This window comes from Typha angustifolia, chromosome 15 (assembly GCF_048772165.1).
Source record: "Typha angustifolia cultivar Huaian chromosome 15, ASM4877216v1, whole genome shotgun sequence".
NCBI classification, from domain to species: domain Eukaryota; kingdom Viridiplantae; phylum Streptophyta; class Magnoliopsida; order Poales; family Typhaceae; genus Typha; species Typha angustifolia.
The window spans coordinates 20,679,459-20,701,660 of NC_133253.1; the positions used below are offsets into that span (position 1 = coordinate 20,679,459).

General features: G+C 38.6%; 5 protein-coding genes and 1 non-coding gene across 17 annotated transcripts; 1 reads left to right on the forward strand and 5 right to left on the reverse strand.

Moving 5' to 3' along the window:
- Positions 1 to 57: 57 nt before the first annotated feature.
- LOC140778315 (cullin-3B-like) lies at positions 58 to 4,880 on the forward strand. Of its 5 annotated transcripts, none has more exons than XM_073122961.1 (3): positions 282 to 417; positions 1,974 to 2,117; positions 2,230 to 4,880. In XM_073122961.1, exon 3 carries the CDS (start codon positions 2,626 to 2,628, stop codon positions 4,693 to 4,695), a length of 2,070 nt encoding a protein of 689 aa, XP_072979062.1. In that variant the 5' UTR covers positions 282 to 417; positions 1,974 to 2,117; positions 2,230 to 2,625; the 3' UTR covers positions 4,696 to 4,880. The 5 variants fall into 5 exon arrangements, with proteins under 5 accessions (XP_072979060.1, XP_072979063.1, XP_072979062.1 ...); XM_073122960.1 differs by having other exon boundaries at positions 1,974 to 2,069; XM_073122963.1 differs by having other exon boundaries at positions 1,974 to 2,069; positions 2,655 to 4,880.
- Positions 4,881 to 5,390: 510 nt separating this feature from the next.
- LOC140777497 (uncharacterized) lies at positions 5,391 to 8,785 on the reverse strand. Of its 3 annotated transcripts, none has more exons than XM_073121647.1 (9): positions 8,586 to 8,785; positions 8,364 to 8,480; positions 8,177 to 8,259; positions 7,978 to 8,061; positions 7,557 to 7,632; positions 7,388 to 7,460; positions 6,550 to 6,623; positions 5,944 to 6,091; positions 5,391 to 5,685 (listed from the first exon to the last, which is right to left on the reverse strand). In XM_073121647.1, exons 1-9 carry the CDS (start codon positions 8,710 to 8,712, stop codon positions 5,601 to 5,603), a joined length of 867 nt encoding a protein of 288 aa, XP_072977748.1. In that variant the 5' UTR covers positions 8,713 to 8,785; the 3' UTR covers positions 5,391 to 5,600. The 3 variants fall into 3 exon arrangements, with proteins under 3 accessions (XP_072977748.1, XP_072977749.1, XP_072977750.1); XM_073121648.1 differs by having other exon boundaries at positions 5,998 to 6,091; positions 8,586 to 8,782; XM_073121649.1 differs by having other exon boundaries at positions 5,942 to 6,091; positions 7,944 to 8,061; positions 8,135 to 8,259; positions 8,364 to 8,727.
- Positions 8,786 to 9,150: 365 nt separating this feature from the next.
- LOC140777498 (uncharacterized) lies at positions 9,151 to 12,510 on the reverse strand. Of its 3 annotated transcripts, XM_073121652.1 has the most exons (9): positions 12,305 to 12,503; positions 12,083 to 12,199; positions 11,893 to 11,975; positions 11,694 to 11,777; positions 11,272 to 11,347; positions 11,103 to 11,175; positions 10,263 to 10,336; positions 9,712 to 9,805; positions 9,151 to 9,399 (listed from the first exon to the last, which is right to left on the reverse strand). In XM_073121652.1, the coding sequence occupies exons 1-9, from the start codon at positions 12,429 to 12,431 to the stop codon at positions 9,330 to 9,332; spliced, it is 798 nt and encodes a 265-aa protein (XP_072977753.1). In that variant the 5' UTR covers positions 12,432 to 12,503; the 3' UTR covers positions 9,151 to 9,329. The 3 variants fall into 3 exon arrangements, with proteins under 3 accessions (XP_072977753.1, XP_072977754.1, XP_072977752.1); XM_073121653.1 differs by lacking the exon at positions 9,712 to 9,805 and having other exon boundaries at positions 12,305 to 12,510; XM_073121651.1 differs by lacking the exon at positions 9,151 to 9,399 and having other exon boundaries at positions 9,406 to 9,805; positions 12,305 to 12,508.
- Positions 12,511 to 12,868: 358 nt separating this feature from the next.
- On the reverse strand, positions 12,869 to 16,379 carry LOC140777499 (elongin-A). 2 transcript variants are annotated; one of them, XM_073121654.1, is made up of 8 exons: positions 16,240 to 16,379; positions 15,757 to 16,020; positions 15,551 to 15,688; positions 15,375 to 15,453; positions 13,861 to 13,929; positions 13,613 to 13,685; positions 13,450 to 13,518; positions 12,869 to 13,222 (listed from the first exon to the last, which is right to left on the reverse strand). In XM_073121654.1, exons 2-8 carry the CDS (start codon positions 15,922 to 15,924, stop codon positions 13,189 to 13,191), a joined length of 630 nt encoding a protein of 209 aa, XP_072977755.1. In that variant the 5' UTR covers positions 15,925 to 16,020; positions 16,240 to 16,379; the 3' UTR covers positions 12,869 to 13,188. The 2 variants fall into 2 exon arrangements, 1 of the variants encoding a protein (XP_072977755.1); XR_012107031.1 differs by lacking the exons at positions 12,869 to 13,222; positions 13,450 to 13,518 and adding an exon at positions 14,935 to 15,166 and having other exon boundaries at positions 13,617 to 13,685.
- Positions 16,355 to 21,886, reverse strand: LOC140777495 (glutamyl-tRNA(Gln) amidotransferase subunit A, chloroplastic/mitochondrial). 3 transcript variants are annotated; one of them, XR_012107030.1, is made up of 11 exons: positions 21,235 to 21,886; positions 20,628 to 20,939; positions 19,935 to 20,114; positions 19,645 to 19,739; positions 19,482 to 19,557; positions 18,898 to 18,975; positions 18,679 to 18,772; positions 18,554 to 18,603; positions 17,816 to 17,929; positions 17,182 to 17,320; positions 16,357 to 16,493 (listed from the first exon to the last, which is right to left on the reverse strand). XR_012107030.1 is itself a non-coding variant. In XM_073121646.1 (10 exons), exons 1-10 carry the CDS (start codon positions 21,805 to 21,807, stop codon positions 16,440 to 16,442), a joined length of 1,626 nt encoding a protein of 541 aa, XP_072977747.1. In that variant the 5' UTR covers positions 21,808 to 21,886; the 3' UTR covers positions 16,355 to 16,439. The 3 variants fall into 3 exon arrangements, 2 of the variants coding, with proteins under 2 accessions (XP_072977747.1, XP_072977746.1); XM_073121646.1 differs by lacking the exon at positions 17,182 to 17,320 and having other exon boundaries at positions 16,355 to 16,493; XM_073121645.1 differs by lacking the exon at positions 16,357 to 16,493 and having other exon boundaries at positions 17,015 to 17,320.
- Positions 21,887 to 22,123: 237 nt separating this feature from the next.
- On the reverse strand, positions 22,124 to 22,197 carry TRNAE-UUC (transfer RNA glutamic acid (anticodon UUC)). The gene has a single exon. It is a non-coding gene; the product is annotated as a tRNA-Glu (tRNA).
- Positions 22,198 to 22,202: the final 5 nt, after the last annotated feature.

The following is a 22,202-nucleotide window of genomic DNA, read 5'->3' on the forward strand; positions in this document are numbered from 1 at the left end:
TGGATGTTATTTATAAACAATTAAAGAGTAAATCAAGAAACAGCGCGGAAAATAAATCCTTCCCTTCACCTTTAATCTCTCTCTTGGCTTCTTCTTCCACCTCTCGTCCATGTCCCCAAACCCAAACCCTAACCCTCGATTCCTTTATTCGAGCACGGAATTCTCCTGCTTCTCCTTCTCCTCTTCCTGTGGCAAACCCTAGGTACCGCCCCGATTCGCTTTGCCGTCCAAGGACTTGGGTTTGGTTGCCGGGGAGATGAGCTCCCAGAAAAAGCGCGCGTATAAGATCCAGGCCTTCAAGCATCGGGTAGAGATCGATCCAAAGTTCGCGGAGAGGACTTGGAAGGTCCTGGAGCACGCGATTCATGAAATCTATAATCACAACGCGAGTGGCCTCAGCTTTGAGGAGCTTTACAGGTTTGCTCTCTTCCCATATTTTATTAGTAGTTGTATTATCTTTAGTTTCTTGGAATGTAAGATTATGGACGTTTGTGTTGTTGTCTATGAATCCGTAATTAGTGGTTATCGGTTGAAATTCCTTTATTGTAGATCGATGGTTATTTTTAGTTTCTCATAGATGGCCATCTATGGTTTGGTTGATGGTTACCTGGATCTTGTTGTTCTAGTTGTGCTTGTCCATGGTGCACTTTTCAGCTTGTTTTCGAATTTGTCAATCTTTTTCGGACTAACTGATTGTGGGATGGATTTTCTTGATGAATTCGAACTGCATTGATTTGTATAAACAAGGTATTTCGGTCCACTGATTTGCGTCTAGTTTTATGGTCCTTGAATGTTCGCTCAATGTGATTCCCCTGTTTATTACTGTGTGCATGATTGTGTACAGGTAGAAGGTGAATTAATGTAGAATCTTAGATGTTTATTGTTGCTGTGAGTGTGGAGACATGGACGATATATGTTATTTCCGTTTATCTGGTAGTGTATAGTTGCTTCCTCTTAACTTCTCGTACTGCAGTTGTCATCCTTGCCTTATGGTTTCTGTGAACTTACATACTTTTCTCATTGTTATATGGTCCCCCTTTCAATAGAAGGTATGACATTCTTGTAGTCTACGAACTAACTCCTTGCTTTTTAAAGTGCTTTGACAAGATGCTATCCTTGTCCCCTGAAATCCATTGGCATTTTGGCAGTGATGTTTAGGTACATATATCTCGTTAGCTTATCCTATATGTATGTGTATAAGTATATGTTGACATGCAAATCTTTCTTGGACCAATTTAAGAACCTTTCTCCTGAAAACAGGACTACAAATTAACCAGAACTGTACTTGAGAAGGCATCCTGAAAGGATTTTTATTAAAATAGAATAATGGTTCCTTTTCCACCCGATAGAGGTGTCTCATGAAACAAAGACCCATGATCTGTTGATGCTTTTAAGTTTGTGAATCCTACATTCCTACTGTCATCATTTATGACAATGTAGAATAGAATTATGTAATTACGGCGAATAACCCAGACACAACAAGTAGCAAAGTCCTTGGGCTGCATTATTTGTCATGGCCGCAAGTTATCCAGATAACACTATGTTCTTGTATTTTTTACTATATATTTTCCAGTTGTCAGCAATTAGAACATTATGGTTTCTGTTATGCAATTTACTGTTATTATACTAGTAGTCTAGGACTTAAGGGACATGCAGTAATTTCTTTTTTTATGGAAAAAATGTGCCTCTGAATGTTAGCTTAGAGAAAATGTCATCATGGTTGCATTGCTGGTCACTTTTGTGGTTGTGGTGGGCCTTCCATAATATGCCAGGTGCTCTAGCCATTTTGAGAGGTGTCCAAACTTTTAGTGGGTATTATCCTGGGACAAGTTCATCTATTACTCGAGTTTTTTACTGTAGCAGGTTGTAATCATACTTAGCTGCTGGTGAATTTGCGGGTCCTTTTTAGATTAGTTTCTTTATGTGATTTGGACATCATGTTCTTAGTAGAACTATTTTGATCCCTTTCTTAGGTTATTTTCCATTCTTTGGAACTTGAGTTGCTCTGCGAAGGAGGATAAAAGACAGGTCTATTGCTTTCCTCAAGAAGAGTGATAATGGGGAAGAAGGCAAGCTGAATTAATATTGTCCTTGATTTAGAGTACACCATCTTTAGAGTATGTCATGACTAGATTGATGTTATTTCCATGTTTTGTTCTTTAATCTGTCCATCTGTTATACTTCAAATCTAAATGCTTAGATGTCCCTTATTTTGAACTTAAACTGCAGGTTGCTTATCTTAAGATAGCAAGGGTGTTAAATGATTGTGAAATTTATTCAAAGTTGAGCATTTTCTACAATTTTAGCTTGGGCTTGACAGAGCTAAAACAACAAACACATGGACAAAAGCAACAACAGAAAAGCGTCCTACATGTTCAGGGAATCAAACTGCCCTTCTACTGGGATTCAAACTCCTGTGCTTCTAATCACATTTTTTTTTGTAGATCTTGACTGTTTAATTGCAAAGCTGTACTGTTAATGTTTCCTGTCCAATCTTCTTTGTGCTATTCTTGTCTCAAACAGAATCTTGTGTTTAGCAAACAATCAAGTTCCTTTTCTTTTCTTTTAATTATGCTTACTGTAGATATGGTCAAGATATACCATATCCATCATTAGTAAGCCAATATGTTAAAATTCTTTCTTATTTCAATCAGGAGCGCTTATAACATGGTGCTTCACAAGTATGGTGAAACTCTGTACACTGGACTTGTAACTACTATGACATGGCACTTGAAAGAAATAGCAAAATCAGTAGAGGTAGCACAGGGTGGTTTGTTCTTAGAGGAGCTGAATAGAAAATGGGTCGATCACAACAAGGCATTGCAGATGATCCGAGATATATTGATGTACATGGACAGAACATTTGTTCCCTTTAGTCATAAGACACCTGTTCACGAGCTTGGACTTGATTTGTGGAGGGATAACATCATTCGCTCTAGCAAAATTCAGACTAGGCTACTTGACTCCCTTCTTGATCTCATACACAGAGAACGGACAGGTGAAGTTATAAACAGAGGGTTGATGAGGAATATAACTAAGATGTTGATGGAACTGGGATCTTCTGTGTATCAAGAAGAGTTTGAGAAGCCTTTCTTAGAGCTCTCAGCTCGTTTCTACAGTGGTGAGTCACAGCAGTTCATTGAATCCTGTGATTGTGCTGATTATCTTAAGAAAGCTAAGGGGCGTCTCTTTGAAGAGATGGAGCGTGTCTCACACTACTTAGATGCCAAGACTGAAGTAAAACTAACAAGTGTGGTAGAGAAAGAAATGATTGCAAATCACATGCTTAGGTTAGTCCACATGGAGAACTCTGGATTTGTGGACATGCTTGTACATGACAAGCATGAAGATCTGAGCAGGATCTACAACTTGTTTTGTCGTGTTCCTGAGGGGCTTTCAACAATAAGAAATGTGATGTCTTCTCACCTTCGACAAATTGGGAAGCAATTGGTAACAGATCCAGAGAGATTAAAAGACCCTGTTGACTTTGTTCAGCGTTTGTTAAATGAGAAGGACAAGCATGATAAGATCATAAGCACCGCATTTAACAATGACAAGACTTTCCAGAGTGCCCTGAATTCTTCATTTGAATACTTCATCAACTTGAACAACAGGTCTCCTGAGTTTATATCATTGTATGTTGATGATAAACTCCGTAAAGGTCTTAAAGGGGTTAGTGAAGAGGATGTGGAGATCGTCCTTGACAAAGTGATGATCCTATTCCGCTACCTCCAAGAGAAGGATGTTTTTGAGAAGTATTATAAACAACACTTGGCGAAACGACTCCTTTCTGGCAGAACTGTTTCTGATGATGCTGAGAGAAGTATGATAGTTAAGCTGAAAACAGAATGTGGTTACCAGTTTACTTCAAAATTAGAAGGTATGTTTACTGATATGAAGACCTCACAGGATACTATGCAAGAATTTTATGCCAGTCAATCTTCTGAGATTGGAGATGGGCCTGCCCTAGCTGTCCACATTCTCACAACTGGATCTTGGCCAACCCAGTCTAGTACACCTTGCAACCTTCCGGCTGAAATTCTTAGTGTATGTGAGAAGTTCCGATGGTATTACCTTGGAACTCATACCGGAAGAAGACTGACATGGCAAACAAATATGGGAACAGCTGATATAAAAGCAACCTTTGGTGTGGGTCAGAAGCATGAGCTGAATGTTTCCACTTACCAAATGTGTGTTCTCATGCTATTCAATTCAGCAGATGGGTTGGCTTATAAAGAAATCGAGCAGGCTACGAATATACCCATGTCAGATCTAAAGCGCTGTTTGCAGTCCCTTGCTTGTGTCAAGGGTAAGAATGTCCTGCGGAAGGAACCTATGAGCAAGGATATTTCTGAGGATGACACTTTCTACTTCAATGATAAATTCACGAGCAAGTTTGTTAAGGTGAAGATAGGTACTGTGGTTGCACAAAAAGAGTCCGAGCCAGAGAAGCAGGAGACTCGCCAAAAAGTGGAGCAAGATAGAAAACCACAGATTGAGGCTGCCATTGTTAGAATTATGAAATCCAGAAGGGTCTTGGATCATAACAACGTTGTAACTGAGGTCACAAAGCAGTTGCAATCACGTTTCTTGCCAAATCCTGTTATGATAAAGAAAAGAATAGAATCTCTTATCGAGCGCGAGTTCTTAGAAAGGGACAAAACAGAGATGAAGTTATATCGATATCTTGCTTGATCCATTCATATGCAGTTTATAAGCACATTGCCACCTGTGTATTCCATTCGATGCTTCTGCTTGTGATGGCGCCTACTGCCTTTCATCCATTCGACCTTTATAATGAAATGCAAAATCGTATAGCTCTATATTGTTTCTTTTTAGAGTTTGAATTTCATTCTTTTCTTAGTTTCTTGGAGGTCAAAGTCCTATCTACTGTGTGCAGTTATCAGTATCATTCATTTTTCACTAGCTAATAAGCTACAACAGAAGCTGCAGGAAATTGTTTGTTGCAATTGTGCGAGAAATCTTTATCCTTGCATTCATGAACCTGAAGATTGCCTTAACTACTTTCTTTTCTCAGATTATAGATTGACATTTAACTGCTTTCTTTTCTCAGATTATAGATTGACATTTAACTGAATTCTTTTCTCAGATTAACAGGAGTCCGGCTTGGCTAAGTATTGTGTATTGCCTTGCTGGCCCTGCTTAAATGAAAGATACAGAATCCTACCATCTCCGCAGCGTTATTCTGTTTGTTTTCTCTTGGTGGCCTTTTTGCCTTCTATGATTAACTTTATAGCCCATCATATATCACCGAGGGATTAAATGGGAGTGCTCTCTCTTACTGGTGACATAAAAAAGAAGCAACCTCATTAATGCTACAAGCTTTCCATGAGATATAGTAAAGAAGACAACAGATAAAGCTCAATCTGAGGAACATGCAACATGATCCACCAACATCTATTAGAATAACAGCACAGCATAATTTCCAAATGCACAGCTTTGGACCGCTTGCAGGTATTTAAGTTCTCTTTGAGATATTCAAAATTTTATTGCCATGGACAGAGTGCCAATCATACAAGTAATAGTTGCAAAGCATCCCATCTCCATTTATTAATGTAACAATAGTGTGATAGCTCTGCCTAGTTTTCTGCAATCCAATGTGAATCTTGTATGAGCATCCGATCAAGTATCTCATCAAAAGTTTTGACATCAGAACCCCACAACCTGCAAAATGTGATTATATCAATATTAGCAAATCGGCAAATACTTTGACCTAGTAATACAAGTCCATGTCCATCCTTAAAATAGCCATCACTAATAATCCGGTAACATACAAAACTAGGAAGAACATCTAGACGAGAGGCTTTAGAGGCATTGCTACTTGACAATGTAAAACCAGTGGAAGAGCACATTGTATTAGGTTACCAATCCTCTCAACTATTTTGAACTTTTTATCACTTGCTTATGGCAGAGAATATACACATTAATGCGGCATCCCAAACGTGAGAAAAATACAGAATGATGTCCCCAACAAACCAGCAATCGAGTCCAATTGTGTTAGCACCGGTCTTGTCTGCCTTTTCCTCATCTCCTACATGTACTGCCTTCCCAGCTTCCACACCAATTTGATCTGTGGAAATTTCCATACAGTCCAGATCAAGGAGAAACTATAAATGATCTACATTCTTGAACATTTAGAATGCTTATCTAAAATTTAGCCTAGCAAGCATATGAATTTCACCAAGAGTATAACATGAACATTTTACGCTTACTTTGTCTCACGATAATGGTCTGGCAAGAGATATAGCTACCTCTATCTACACCTACATTCTTGCAGTGTTTGTGCTATTAGCCTGACCTAACATAATGAGCAACATACCACTGAAAATAACTTAATAGCATAACAAAATTGGTCATCAAATTAGATGTACCATCTTCCATAGGTTGATAACTATATTGTAGTATTTAAAGGAACAGGAAGAAAAAGAGATCAGATGTAATTTGCCAGATTGTCCTTCACAGAAAGAAATAGAATATGAAATAGAGGGCCACAAGTGAATGCTTAAAGATTTTAATACCATTTCGTACCTAATGCAATTTTGAAGATCTCTGCAGCTGGCTTCTCGTATCCAACCTCTGAAGATATGACAATGGCATCAAACCTAGTAAATAAATAGCACAAAAATAAGAATAAAGCTGAGGATATTGACTCTCTTTTTTGAATAAATCAATAATGACGATAGTAAAATGCAGGATAAGTACATCTATGGGTGAAAAGCAGTAGTTAGTATTAGGTAGATTTGACCACCATTATTATTTTCTGGCACAATTTAGTATGGAAAAGTATTTAGGCACACTTGCCTGCAGGGATCACCCCACAATACCTTTATGATTGAGTAACCTAGACAAGCAAATAATATGACGCTATATTTAAGTATACAATATGTCCAAAGTATCTTACTACATATGCTATGATTAAAAGTAACACGAAAAGGTAACTAAAATGAAACTGCATGAGCACAAACAACAAGGAGAAATAACCTCCTCAGCCTAAAAAGGCAAGAAACTCATGTTGTTGAAAGGAGATATGAAAACAGTTATGATGGAAAAGCTGATATATTTGTTGAGCTGGAGAAGCAGGTTGGAAAGATCAGAAAGGATAGGTATATTCAGTCGAACAAAAAAGTCCTTTGACACATTAAAAGCGGAATGCCAAGTGTAAACTATAAGATCAATGAGGCTTCATAAGATTATCTACACCTGATGTAAGTCAAACGGTTTAAGCATCATACTTCGTAATCGCAGAAGACGAGATGATTGCCTCTAAGCCTTGTTGTAAAAAGTAAAATCGATATCCATTATAGAATTAGATAAATAAACTGAAAGAAGGGAATAAAAATTAAAGAGAAAAGGCATTGATACTTACAGCTCTGCAACCTTGAGATCCTTCAACAGCTTGCGCAGACGTGTATCAAAATTAGATACAACTGCTAGCTTCACTGCCTTTGCAATATCAGAAATTTAAACAGTAAGCAAGCAAAATCCAATAGAAATCAGAGAATGAAAAATTGCAAAAGATACAAGGATGATATAACCTCCTGCATCTTTCAGAATGCGCATTGCTTCATAAGCTCTAGCTGGTAGGTGCCATGCATTACCACTTGCAAAGTGCTAGCAAACGATGCGAAGTGAGATGATATTTACCAACAATAGATCAATTAGTGTACCAATAACTATGAGTTTGATTCCTGATGAATGCTTACACTTCACTTTTCAAACCACGTACTTTTGGCAACCAAATATTTCAAAAAACTAAGGCTGTCTTATGCTATCATATGGCAAGAAAAGATACTTGTTTTCTCACATGAATCAGACATTTCATGCTTCATTGTCAATACAACCATTGTCCTCTATTCCTATGTAACTAAATAAAATGCAAACAACAAATAGAGTTATTTCTTTTTCTCGAATAGATCAATTACCAGAATAACAGCACTAGGTGATGAAGAACCACACCTCATATAATTCTTCGAAATAGCCATCATCAACACAACCCGTCGCCTCGGAAACAACAAGCCGCCAAAATTCTCTCCCGTCGCCCTGCATCCAAATCAACGAACCCTTCTGTTAATTAACAAAACGATTTTTTTCCTTAAAAAAGCTCCACACTTACCGCTTAAGTTTAATTCCCCAGCAAAGCATGTCAAAATTCTACCTTGTACCGAAGCTTCTCTGGCCACGGCGCCGCGAAAGCCCTTCTAAATCCCTGCTTTATCTGGCTCTCCTTTGCATCCACTCCTACAAAGCGTCGATAATTATACCCACAAGACATACAATCGCATCCCTTACGTTGTTAGAATGCCGAAGAGAAGTGAAAGAGAAGGGTAGTGTCGTATTAAAACCATATCTCCTCCCAATTAAGGCATAAGTCTCCTCGACCGGCCTCGCGAGCTGCAGAAGTGTGCCCCAGGCGTCCAATAGCAGCCCGTCATACGCCCTACGTATCCCTGCGCCTCGACCTGGCGAGAGGGGGGATGGGGAAGAAAGGAGGGAGGAAGGCGCACTTTAATTTCCGAGTATCCGAAAGGCTAACGGGAGCCGGCGTGTAGGTGAGAGAATCGAACCAGTCGTCATTCGGATCGCCGTCAAAGGACGCCGAGGATGTGTAGATCCTGCGGCGGCGGCGGCGCCCCTTAGGAGGGCGAGGGATCTCGCCGGACACCAACGCTGTAAGGCAATTGGAGTCTCCATGGAAAGGAGGAGAGTCTGGATAAAGAGCGTCGGAAATAGATAAGTGCGTGGTCGAGTCGGGTTGGTGATTGAGTGATTCAATATCGGATCGGGTTATATAGAACCCGATATGATCCACGTCTGACTACATGGTGGTGAAAGAGAGATGGCAAAAACGTTATAATCAACTTTTATAAGCTTCTCGACTAGGGATATCTTCTAATTGGATTACAAATTTATAATTAAGTAACAATCTATCCTTGAAGAAAACAAATTTTTGTGGTCTCTATTTGAAGTGAGACTCTCTCTAATCTTTACCTTCCACAAACCACCTAGAGTGTTGCTGGAGCCTTGTATGAAGTAGAAGAAAAACAATCAATTATAAAATCCTGAACAGAATGATGTGGTGCAAGAAAGAACATTGACAGATGTTTTATACCTTATCCTTCACAAAAGAGGAATCTGAAACACAGCAAAAATTTATTTTCTGAACCTTTTTAATCGAGTGCTGATGGGTAATTTGTATAACATTACAAAGACAGTAACACAAGTGTAAGAACTTGCTTGCACAATGTACAATTCATCTTCGCTTGACATGAGACAGGATGAGCAGGCTTTAGCACTAGTAGATATGCAATTCAATGTGAATCTTGTATGAGCATCCGATCAAGTATCTCATCAAAAGTTTTGACATCAGAACCCCACAACCTGCAAAATGTGATTATATCAATATTAGCAAATCGGCAAATACTTTGACCTAGTAATACAAGTCCATGCCCATCCTTAAAATAGCCATCACTAATAATCCGGTAACATACAAAACTAGGAAGAACATCTAGATGAGAGGCTTTAGAGGCATTGCTACTTGACAATGCAAAACCAGTGGAAGAGCACATTGTATTAGGTTACCAATCCTCTCAACTATTTCGAATTTTTTATCACTTGCTTATGGCAGAGAATATACACAGGAATGTGGCATCCCAAACGTGAGAAAAATACAGAATGATGTCACCAACAAACCAGCAATCGAGTCCAATTGTGTTAGCACCAGTCTTGTCTGCCTTTTCATCATCTCCTACATGTACTGCCTTCCCAGCTCCCACACCAATTTGATCTGAGGAAATTTCCATACGGTCCAGATCAAGGAGAAATTATAAAGGATTTACATTCTTGAACATTTAGAATGCTTATCTAAAATTTAGCCTAGCAAGCATATGAATTTCACCAAGAGTATAACAGGAACATTTTATGCTTACTTTGTCTCATGATAATGGTCTGGCAGGAGATATAGCTACCTCTATCTACACCTACATTCTTGCAGTGTTTGTGCTATTAGTCTGACCTAACATAATGAGCAACATACCACTGAAAATAACTTAATAGCATTACAAATTGGTCATCAAATTAGATGTACCATCTTCCATAGGTTGATAACTATATTGTAGTATTTAAAGGAACAGGAAGAAAAAGAGATCAGATATAATTTGTCACATTGTCCTTCACAGAAAGAAATAGAATATGAAATAGAGGACCACAAGTGAACGTTTAAAGATTTTAATACCATTTTGTACCTAATGCAATTTTGAAGATCTCTGCAGCTGGCTTTTCATATCCAACCTCTGAAGATATGACAATGGCATCAAACCTAGTAAATAAATAGCACAAAAATAAGAATCAAGCTGAGGATATTGACTCTCTTTTTTGAATAATCAATAATGACGTTAGTAAAATGCAGGATAAGTACATCTATGGGTGAAAAGCAGTAGTTAGCATTAGGTAGATTTGACCACCATTATTATTTTTCTGGCACAATTTAGTATGGAAAAGTATTTAGGCACACTTGCCTGCAGGGATCACCCCACAATACCTTTATGATTGAGTAACCTAGACAAGCAAATAATATGACGCTATATTTAAGTATACAATATGTCCAAAGTATCTTACTACATATGCTATGATTAAAAGTAACACGAAAAGGTAAGTAAAATGAAACTGCATGAGCACAAACAACAAGGAGAAATAACCTCCTCAGCCTAGAAAGGCAAGAAACTCGTGTTGTTGCAAAGGAGATATGAAAACAGTTATGATGGAAAAGCTGATATATTTGTTGAGCTGGAGAAGCAAGTTGGAAAGATCAGAAAGGATAGGTATATTCAGTCAAACAAAAAAGTACTTTGACACATTAAAAGTGGAATGCCAATTGTAAACTATAAGATCAATGAGGCATCATAAGATTATCTACACCTGATGTAAGTCAAACGGTTTAAGCATCATACTTCGTAATCGCAGAAGACGAGATGATTGCATCCAAGCCTTGTTGTTGAAAAGTAAAATCGATATCCATTATAGAATTAGATAAATAAACTGAAAGAAGGGAATAAAAAGTAAAGAGAAAAGGCATTGATACTTACAGATCTGAAACCTTGAGATCCTTCAACAGCTTGCGCAGACGTGTATCAAAATTAGATACAACTGCTAGCTTCACTGCCTTTGCAATATCAGAAATTTACACAGTAAACAAGCAAAATCCAATAGAAATCAGAGAATGAAAAATTGCAAAAGATACAAGGATGATATAACCTCCTGCATCTTTCATAATGCGCATTGCTTCATAAGCTCTAGCTGGTAGGTGCCATGCATTACCACTTGCAAAGTGCTAGCAAACGATGACAAAGTGAGATGATATTTACTAACAATAGATCAATCAGTGTACCAATAACTACGATTTTGATTCCTGATGAATGCTTACACTTCACTTTTCAAACCACATACTTTTGACGACCAAATATTTCAAAAAACTAAGGCTGTGTTATGCTATCATATGGCAAGAAAAGATACTTATTTTCTCACATGAATCAGACATTTCATGCTTCATTGTCAATACAACCATTGTCCTCTATTCCTATGTAACTAAATAAAATGCAAACAACAAATAGAGTTATTTCTTTTTTACGAATAGATCAATTACCAGAATAACAGCACTAGGTGATGAAGAACCACACCTCATATACTTCTTCGAAATAGCCATCATCAGCACAACCCGTCGCCTCGGAAACAACAAGCCGCCAAAATTCTCTCCCGTCGCCCTGCATCCAAATCAACGAACCCTTCTGTTAATTAACAAAACGATTTTTTTCCTAAAAAAAGCTCCACACTTGCCGCTTAAGTTTAATTCCCCAGCAAAGCATGTCAAAATTCTACCTTGTACCGAAGCTTCTCTGGCCACGGCGCCGCGAAAGCCCTTCTAAATCCCTGCTTTATCTGGCTCTCATTTGCATCCACTCCTACAAAGCGTAGATAATTATACCCCCAAGACATATACAATCGCATACCTTACGTTGTTAGAATGCCGAAGAGAAGTGAAAGAGATGGAGTAGTGTCGTATTAAAACCATATCTCCTCCCAATTAAGGCATACGTCTCCTCGACCGGCCTCGCGAGCTGCAGAAGTGTGCCCCCGGCATCCAATAGCAGCCCGTCATACGCCCTACGTATCCCTTCGCCTCGACCTAGCGAGAGGGGGGATGGAGAAGAAAGGAGGGAAGAAGGCGCACTTTAATTTCCGAGTATCCGAAAGGCTAACGGGAGCCGGCGTGTAGGTGAGAGAATCGAACCAGTCGTCATTCGGATCGCCGTCAAAGGACGCCGAGGATGTGTAGATCCTACGGCGGCGGCGGCGCCCCTTAGGAGGGCGAGGGATCTCGCCGGACACCAACGCTGTAAGGCAATGCGAGCCTCCATGGAAAGGAGAGAGAGTCTGGACAAAGAGCGTCGGAAATAGAAAAGTGCGTGGTCGAGTCGGGTTGGTTATTGATTGATTCAAAATCGGATCGGGTTATATAGAACCCGATATGATCCACGTCTGACTACACGGTGAAAGAGTGATGGCAAAAACGTTATAATTAACTTTTATATGCTTCTCGACTTGGGATATCTTCTAATTGGATTACAAATTTATAGTTAAGTAACAATCTATCCTTGAATAAAACAAATGTGTGCGGTCTCTATTTGAAGTGAAACTGTCTCAATCTTTACCTTCCACAAAACACCTAGAGTGTTGCTGGAGCCTTGTATGAAGTAGAAGAAAAACAATCAACTATAAAATCCTGAACAGAATAATGTGGTGCAAGAAAGAACATTGACAGATGTTTTATACCTTATCCTTCACAAAAGAGGAATCTGAAACACAGCAAAAATTTATTTTCTGAACCTTTTTAATGGAGTGCTCATGGGCAATTTGTATTAAATTACAAAGACAGTAACACAAGTGTAAGAACTTGCTTGCACAATGTACAATTCATCTTCGCTTGACATGAGACAGGATGAGCAGGCTTTAGCACTAGTAGATATGCAACTAATCAAGAGGAAAACTATTGGTTTCACCAAGTTATACAGCATAAGAGAGCAACTATCTTTATGAGATGCAAGCCCCACAAATACTGAGATACACTTCCTCAGCAAGGGAAATCCAACTGAAAGGCTCGTCTGGTATAATCTTCTACCGTCTGTTTGGTTTCGTTGGACAAGGAGTACTGAAAAACAAGAAACAAGCCAACAGATAAAATAATAGCATCAATGATCCTCGTAAGTAGATGAGAGCATGAAACACATCAATTCCTACACCTGCACATTCACATCTTCCTTGATACGGAGCACTTATATAATTCTCTCCTTTCTCGGAGTGTCAAGAGGACCAAAGAGATGACGAGTGGAAGGAAATGAAGGAAGGAGAAAAGAGAAGAAAAAATATGATGTATACCTTTTGGACGGTAAACTCTTCTCCCGCAAAGCACCCTTTTTCAAGATTGCATGCACTTTTGCTTCAGGGCTGTTTATTAGAAGGCATTTATGACTTTCATGAAAAAAAGATAAAAGAAATGAAAGATGACAATCAATGTTTCAAATATCTAAAATAGGTATACCTATTAAGAAACTCCATCCTTGCTTTTTTCATCAGAGGACTCTTGTAATTGGAGTAGCTGCTAGATCCAATTCCTATTAAGTCATTACAGATATCAACAGAAGAAATTCAGAAACTACACGTGTAGCATTTCTTTCCTTGAGCAGACACGAGCAATAATGTACTGTTTGAGTGCAGCATGTATTCCAGACCGCCAAATTCTACAAAACTCGGGATAAAGCATGTGAACTGAAAGATAATAGGAAGTACCTCCCCAGCCTCTTTTATTGCTTGAGGGTGGTATTTTTGAACAAATTCTAATTTGACGACTCTGCTTTTCTGCATGGATAAGAGAAAAGGATGTCACTTTGTGTTGAAGTAACACTATAGGTTAAGTGATATTAAGATTCTTGACAAAGCTTTGCCAAATAATAAGTATCACAATACTAACAATATAAGTTGAAAATAAACGGCCGGCTTATGTTTTCCTTTTCATAAATCAGACATGCTTTCTTCTTATTGACATAACATTCTTCACTGATAGAAAACTTGGGAGTTGATTTGTTATATAACAAGCACAATCATATGATCGAGATGTAATATAAACCTTTCATCAATTTTACTTGTACTTAATCAAAAACCATCCCCATGCCGGTGTAACTGTGATGACATATGAGGTGACATTTTTATGACTGAACATTGTAAGATTTCCTCACCAGAAAATTTACATAGGCTCACTAAGTTATTAATCAGAGAAATACAAAAGCTGTTGGCTTCTTTTAATGACTTGTCCAAGACGAGATCAATGATCTGAAGAAACAGGCAGATAGCAACATTATTGTAGAGAAGGAATCTTGCAAATAGCGTGTATATGCTAGAAGGGTGTCTTGAGAGGCACATATGCATCTGAGGCTATGCATATTAAATGAAATACAGTTATCAGGCTATCTCAGGCAGATAGCAACATTTTGTAGAGAAGGAATCTTGCAAATAGCGTGTATATGCTAGAAGGGTGTCTTGAGAGGCTATGCATATTAAATGAAATATAGTTATCATATGCATAAGAATTTGCAACAAATTAAAAAGGAGAGGAATAAAAAAATCAAGAAGAAAAAGTACAAGTCCAAAGCTTATGACTACCTATTTAAGAGTAAAGTTCATAATGGAATTTAGCAAAGATTATCTCTTGGTTTCAGCAAAGCTAATGCAACTTTATTCATAATGAATAATCAAATAAAATATACAAAAGATCTGAGTACTACTTAATTATCTAAAGTGTTTGGATAATTGAGAGCCCAGCCTTGCGAAAATCAGTGAGGAAAAGAAATTGGTGACTTGATCTACCTGATGGTTGAACAAGTTCTGAATTCTTTAACTGTTTGAGACTTTATTGAACAAGAAATCATAGGGAGTCACAATGTATCAGCTTTTCGGTAATTCTCCGGAGTCTTTTAGCTTGAGACAAGCTTAAAGCAACTCATAAGAGCCATCAAGGAGGACAAAGCCAGGGTAACAAGAAATCTCAGCCTGTCCTTGAATGTGGAAGTGCAAGTATTTGCAACATCCTGCAAGTTGTCTGAATTGACTGATTCAGAAAGGGGGAATAATTTAAGCAGCATGCTACCATGAAAAACTGTAATGATCTAAGGTGCCACTTGAGAGGTAAAAGATTATGAACTATGTTCCACCTAATATCAAGTTATCAACAGTACCATATATCATCACAGACAAATAAGCACCACAACATAGACCACCAAGAAAGAGGAATTGAAAAATCAGCTTACTAGCCAAGTTTTCAGCATATCTCTGTTTAAGTTTCTCCCCTATCTTATTTTGAGCTTCTTCCCGCTCCTTAGTCTTTGCCTGGAAAAGTACAGACTCAAATTCATCACAATCTTCCTTATATACATTATGCATAAACTCCTGAACACATTGGAAGCACAAATAAAATCCTATATACCTCAAAAAGCTGTTTCCATTTGAAATATACTTTCTTCTGGTTCATTCTCTTCATGGCAATATTTGCACTTTCCACCCCAAACTGCATCTCATAGAACTTCTTCCACAAGCTATCAGTCACTGGACTAAGGTCCCTTCCCTAAATAGCAAATAATCAAAAGTCAATCAAACAAGAAAACTGAAAAAACAAACATCAAACAAGCTTACTTTGGTGGAGTTCTCGATGTGGGCCAATTGATCGAGTGTGCAGTGAGCCAAGATTTCTTTCAACAGATCTAGATCCAGTTCTCCAACATCACCCATGTACCTAAGATTATCTATTGCCATCCGTATACAGAGATCCACCAAGCTTGGAACTTTCCTCTTAAAATCCATCTTAGCTATCAAAGGAGGAACTTTTATACCACAACCTCCCGGAACTAATCTCCAATGCGCAGCGGCGAATTTAAATCCTTCAAACAGTTAAGAAACCTACACGAAGAAGATCAAATCGATGATGATTTCTCATGACCGGAAGCAAGAAAACAGCACGCATTCGTTATAATCGAAAAGTTGGTGTTAAACTACCAATCGCATCAAGAAACCCCTATGCTATGATCAAGATTTAACAACGAAATTGCATCGGAGAAACTGGAGTACCTTATCCGCCTATTCGATTTCTAGCCAAATAAACAAAGAAAGGACCCTTACCCCCTTCCGCTAATCCGCAGAAAGCAAATCAAAAGGAAGCAAGAACAATCGCGTAATCTTTTTATGATCACCGTCTCTCCTCTCCTATCCCCATTGACGGAAAAAGATTGCAGCTTTCCCAAACTTCTTTTTTCCTAGCGCGTAACAGGTACACCATCACCGCCGTTTCGATTTTTGAGATTTTATTGCAAGGATAACCATCACAGCGGGTAATGGTAGGTGTAACCCAAGAACAAAGATCCGAACCGCCAGACCTGTATGTATAATTATCGGACGTTACATGATGTTTGCTATAAGAGTTAAAGACGGATTAGAGGTCGAGACTCGACGCAACGACATTTAAAGGAAATTTGGACTGCCTAGATCCGTACTACTGATAAAGAGAATCCACGAATCACGAGGCGACGGATTGAATACCCACCCACCCGATGCATTAAGAATTAAAGACAGATATATAAAACTATATAAGCATAGCATAGTAATGCTCGCTACAATACGCTACAATGTGATAACTTGTCAGTGCATTATTTCGTATCTTAGTTGGTATTAAATAAAAACAATATTGCGAGTTACAAAGTGTATTGCTGATGTAGTAAAACAGCAGCAAATATCAATAATCACAAACAATTTTATACTTCAAACAGTTGTCGTAATAAACGGGTACAATAACACAATAACTTAGACAACATTTCTGCTCTTGTTCTTCCCTTGGATCAAACTAATTTCCTGCAACAACATTCATTTCCTATTATTATTAATGACAAAATTCAGATCCTAGAGGTCAAATTATAAGGCGGCGGATTCACGCTCTCCGTTGAAACCAATGAATTGTTGCTGATCCAATACATAGAAGAAAAAAATACAATAACTTAACATATGATCAATAAGTTCTAATTTTTCTCGGAATGGCCAGCAGAATTTCTTGTAGCAACAGAGACAGACCTATCTGATATTTTCAAGACAATGATTCTCTTCTGAGGGGCAGTAAAACATTAGGTCACCCCTCCGATAGCAATGGCGGAATAAATCTGTAATTTTGAAGTGACTGCTCAAAGATATGACCCACTCTTAGCAAAGTCGCCTATAAAAACAGAAGAATCAGTTGGCTACAAATTCCGCATTCGTAAATTCAAAAGAAATGTCAAGAGAAACTGATACAGAAATAAATGATCAAAAGCTTTACACAAGAAAAAAGGGCCTGAATTATTCTGCCCAAGTGGGTTAATAGTCTGAAAAAATAAACCCAATTTCAAAAAGGGCATTCATTCCAAAGTACAAAAACTTGCTCATGGAACTCTTTAGGTTCTCGTAATTATGGTTAATTCAGCATTACCAATTAGCACAGAAAATGCATTAGATCTATTATTCAGCAAGCTACATATCTTTGAGCAGTATGAGAAAAGAACTATAAAACATTTTGAGTAATCTTTATGCGTTTATGCATTTCACTGTAAACACATACCATTTACATATTGAGGTGGAAAATGCAGGGAACAAAAAGGAAAAGGAGGATTACCACTCCATTATAGTGACAAACTAACTTTAGAGTGCAATGATCTATTGCAACATTTGTTACCTCATCAAAATGGGAGCCAATCATCTGAAGGCCAACTGGGAGCCCAGCAACTCCACCTTCAACAAATCCACACGGCACTACCAATGCAGGGATGCCAGCCAAGTTAACATTCACCTGCATGACATAACCTGTATTACTAATTGAAAGATCACATGTAACCATGCAATGTGTTCTAAATTTTCCAGACATAACTAGCTCAAAGCTTTGAACTAACTGATAACTTGACAATCTTTCAAATAGAAGGCCTATAAACAATCTTACCAAGCAAGGACTGTCAATCAGGTGAGAACACCTGCAGTGCCAAAACATGGCACAAATTATTATGATGTTAGCATGAGGAGAAGCAATGGCGCGATTGAAGCGTTGGTGGTTGGGTTCAAGGTAGAGAGCCAGAGACACACATAGAGAAGCAGTTGAGAGGAGCATTAACTGTCACATCTCAGCTTTGCCTCTTCCCACAGGATAAAAGGGTGCACGTGCATAATTATTAAATGAGTGGCGGTGTGTACTGGTAACATCATATAAAATTAAACAACAACATGACTAACATTCAGCATAAAGTATGTTTTGAAGGTTTCTTTTCCATTTTAATGTTGAGACTTGAAACAGCACCATCATAACAAGGACAAGTATGACAACATGATCAGTATCTTCCAAAGGACATATTCAAACATGAATACAAAAAATTGAAATGAAAGTAGTTAAACCAAAAAAACAAAGGGTGACAAGGAATCATACAGTCATGATGTCCCCTGCATACATAGCTAATGGATCATTGGTTTTTTCACCTGCAAAGAACATGAAACTTTCAAGCAAGTAGAAAGGAGATATTTGCGAATTAACATGAGCACGAGACAGCATACCAATCTTATAAGCAGCTGATGGTGCTGCAGGTGAAATGAGAATATCATGCTTAGTTAGAGCTTCCTTGAAGCTTTTCTGAACCAATGTTCTCACCTACAAGACTATAAAAAATCATTAAATCACCTTTACTCTTATCCTCCATTTTGTTGATTTCTTGTTTGGGTGATAAACTAAAGAACAAATATAAGTCAAAAAGTATGGTGGTCGACAAATTCTACCTGTTGGGCGCGCTTGTAGTATGCATCATAGTAGCCAGCAGATAAAGCATATGTTCCCATTAAAATTCTCATTTTGACCTGGATAACTGAGTAAATAAGCTCATTTGCTGGTAAAACAGAATTCCAAGTTCCGAGTATATTTAATTTCTAATTTAGATCAATGAGATACAAACTTCATTTCAATTGATGCAGGTATGATAAAACCATTGTTTTACAACCATTATCATCCAAACTGAAGTCTGTTGTGCTCAACCTTGACTATCCCAAATTAGATCATTATCGCACAAGGCATGCAAGCATGACTCAGGGTCTGCTTGAGCTCAGTATACCTGCATGCTTAGTCATAATTGATTTACCATCTATCGAGTTGTTTCAGACAAGTAGAACTTGTAGTTCCTTATACAAGACCAACTTTCTGAACAACCTCATATATTAACCATGGCTTGAAAATTGAAATTGTTACTTGAGTTTGAACTTTTCCATACTTAGCAAAGTTGTCTAAGCCAATTATCAAGCTGAGAATTACTGAACAGCTTTCTTTACTGATAGAGATGAAACCGGCGAATAAATAGTAACCTTAATACCTCATGACCAAAACCATCAGCCCTGGAATCTCCATAAAGATAACTCAAGTCCTCAGCTGTAGCCTGCTTTCCATACCTACAAAAGCAAAGTATGACTCCTACAGGAAGTGTGCAAAATAAATATATCAATTACAATTTTAAAGACTTGTTGGGGAGTTGTCACCTTACACCATCATAGCGTGACAAATTAGAAGAGGCTTCAGAAGAGGCTAAGATATAATATGCTGGCAAGCCAAGAGAGAAAGAAGGCAGTGACACCTGAAATCCAAAAGAATAATTTAAAGATCACATAGACACATACACAAAAAAGAATATATAAAAAAAAAATCTTGTTCTACCATGCAATCAATATAGATGATCCATATGCCAATCTCACAAGAACTACTTCCAGTAAGAAACTTAGAAAAAGATAGATTCTTCTTGTTAATAAAGAAAATTAAGAAATTAAGCAACCTGCGTCACCACAGATCCTAGTTGTTCCAGATGTGAAGCAGCAGCCTCAATCGAGGATATTACTCCTGCGTCCACACCATCACCAAGAGTTTCCTGAATCACACCAATTCTTAGGCCCTTCAAAGGTTTAGACTCCAGATAATCAAGAGGGACCAACTGGGATACATAGTCGGGGACTTCCTGCAACATAAAAAGGAAAAGGAGTAACTTTCATATCATCTTCCATAAGTGTTAGGCACATCTCATAGTTCAATTGTAGATGGTAGGAAATGCATGTCTCACTATTTCCTTGATGATCTCTTGATTCTCTTCCTGTGCACTTCCCTAACTGCCACCCTATTTATATAAAGCTAGAGTAGAAATGATAGTAATGACTGTTTCATTTAGCACTTATAAAGCTAAGTGTTTTAGTTCAGTGCTTTGGGGAAAAAATGCACAAGAAAAACTTTGTACTCAAAACTCTCTGAAAATCATGAAGCTTTTAATGTATTGCCAATTAAATACTATTGTTTGTTGAAGAGGTACACATTTTACTACTTTCTGTATGTACAGCTAATTAAAAACTACCTGGTTTCTATCATTCCTAGCATCACTGTCTAAAAACATTAGGAAGAAAAATTATGTAGAAAATGTATGGAAGAGCAAGAAAACTTATAAAAGTATATTAAGATTCTAAGAGCCAAAAATACTTACATGCTTGCTGCTTGTAGCATCCAATCTGTCATGTCCAGCAATTGCAGATAGGACAATAGCAGCATCCGCAACTGATGAGCCAAAGCATCCAACAACATCCAGTGATGAAGCATAAGCCATCAGCCCAAAACGAGATACACGGCCATAGGTCGGTTTCAATCCTACAACCCCGCAGAAAGATGCCGGCTGCCTCACACTTCCACCAGTATCACTTCCAAGGGATGCGGCACATTGCCTAGCAGAAACAGCAGCAGCTGAGCCCCCCGAAGATCCACCAGGAACCCGTGAGGCATCCCAAGGGTTTGTTGTCACCTGCATATATAATAACAGAATAAACAATAAAGAGATCACCATATTAGAATTTAATTAAAATAATTGCCAAATTGATCATGTGTACATATATTTGCTGCTTAGTATATGCATACATATAACTTAAATCCTCCTAAACGGTTACGAAGCAAGTGCATCAAGTCCAGTGCTAATCAATTTTCTACGAAAAAGTTAAAACATGTAAAAGGAACGATTTGAAAATTTCCAAGCAAAACCTGCAACTTTCACATAGTCCAGTCGTAGAAAAGGTAAGAAAGAAACAAGCTTGGCATCACACCTGAAACCCCGAGCCCTCCGTGGTGCTCCCCATTCCAAACTCATCCAAATTAGTCTTCCCCACCACAATCGCCCCAGCCTCCTTTAGCTTCCTAACCGCCGTCGCATCAAACGCCGGCCGGTACCCCTCCAGAATCCTCGACCCACCTGTCGAGGGCATGTCTACAGTGCACAAGTTATCCTTCACCCCAATAAAGACTCCAGCCAGTGGTCCCAACTCCTCGCCGCTATCCACTTTCCTATCTACCTCCTCCGCCTCCTTCATCACATTATCGGATACGTGGAGGAAGCTCCGGACCAGTGGCTCCGTGCGGCGGAGGCGGTCGAGGTACTCGGCGGCGAGGTCGACAGCCTTGGTGCGGCGAGAGAGGAGGGATTCACGGATGGAGATGATATCGGAAGAGGAGGAGGAAGGGGGAGGAGAGGAGGTGGAGGAAGAGGTTTCTAGGGTTTTAGGGAAAGGGGAAGGGAGGGAGGAGAAGGTGCGGTGGAGGAGGCGAGGTTTAGCTGGGAAGGGGATCGGAAGCGAGCGATGGGAGAGGATAAGACGAGGGTTTTGGAGAGGAGACGGCATTGGTATCACCTTCGCTGCTCTCGCTTCGAGCCGCGAAAGGACGATAATGATATGGGATGAGATGTAAAAGGCCACGGAGACGGAGGGCGTATTAATCCGGATAAATATGTGTACTTAAGGGTCTATTTTCACCATACAATCCATACTCCTGATTCCTAAATCTTATGATTATAATTGAAAATAACATTTGAGCAAAACTATATTCTCATTCTAAAATTTACGAGAATAAATAACAGTACTTTCTTTTCATAAACGAAAAGATTACCATGAGAAATATAGAATTATGGAAAAAGGAAAAAGGTGGTAAACAAAAATATTCCATTGCCGGGATTTGAACCCGGGTCGCCTGGGTGAAAGCCAGGTATCCTAACCGGACTAGACGACAATGGAGACGT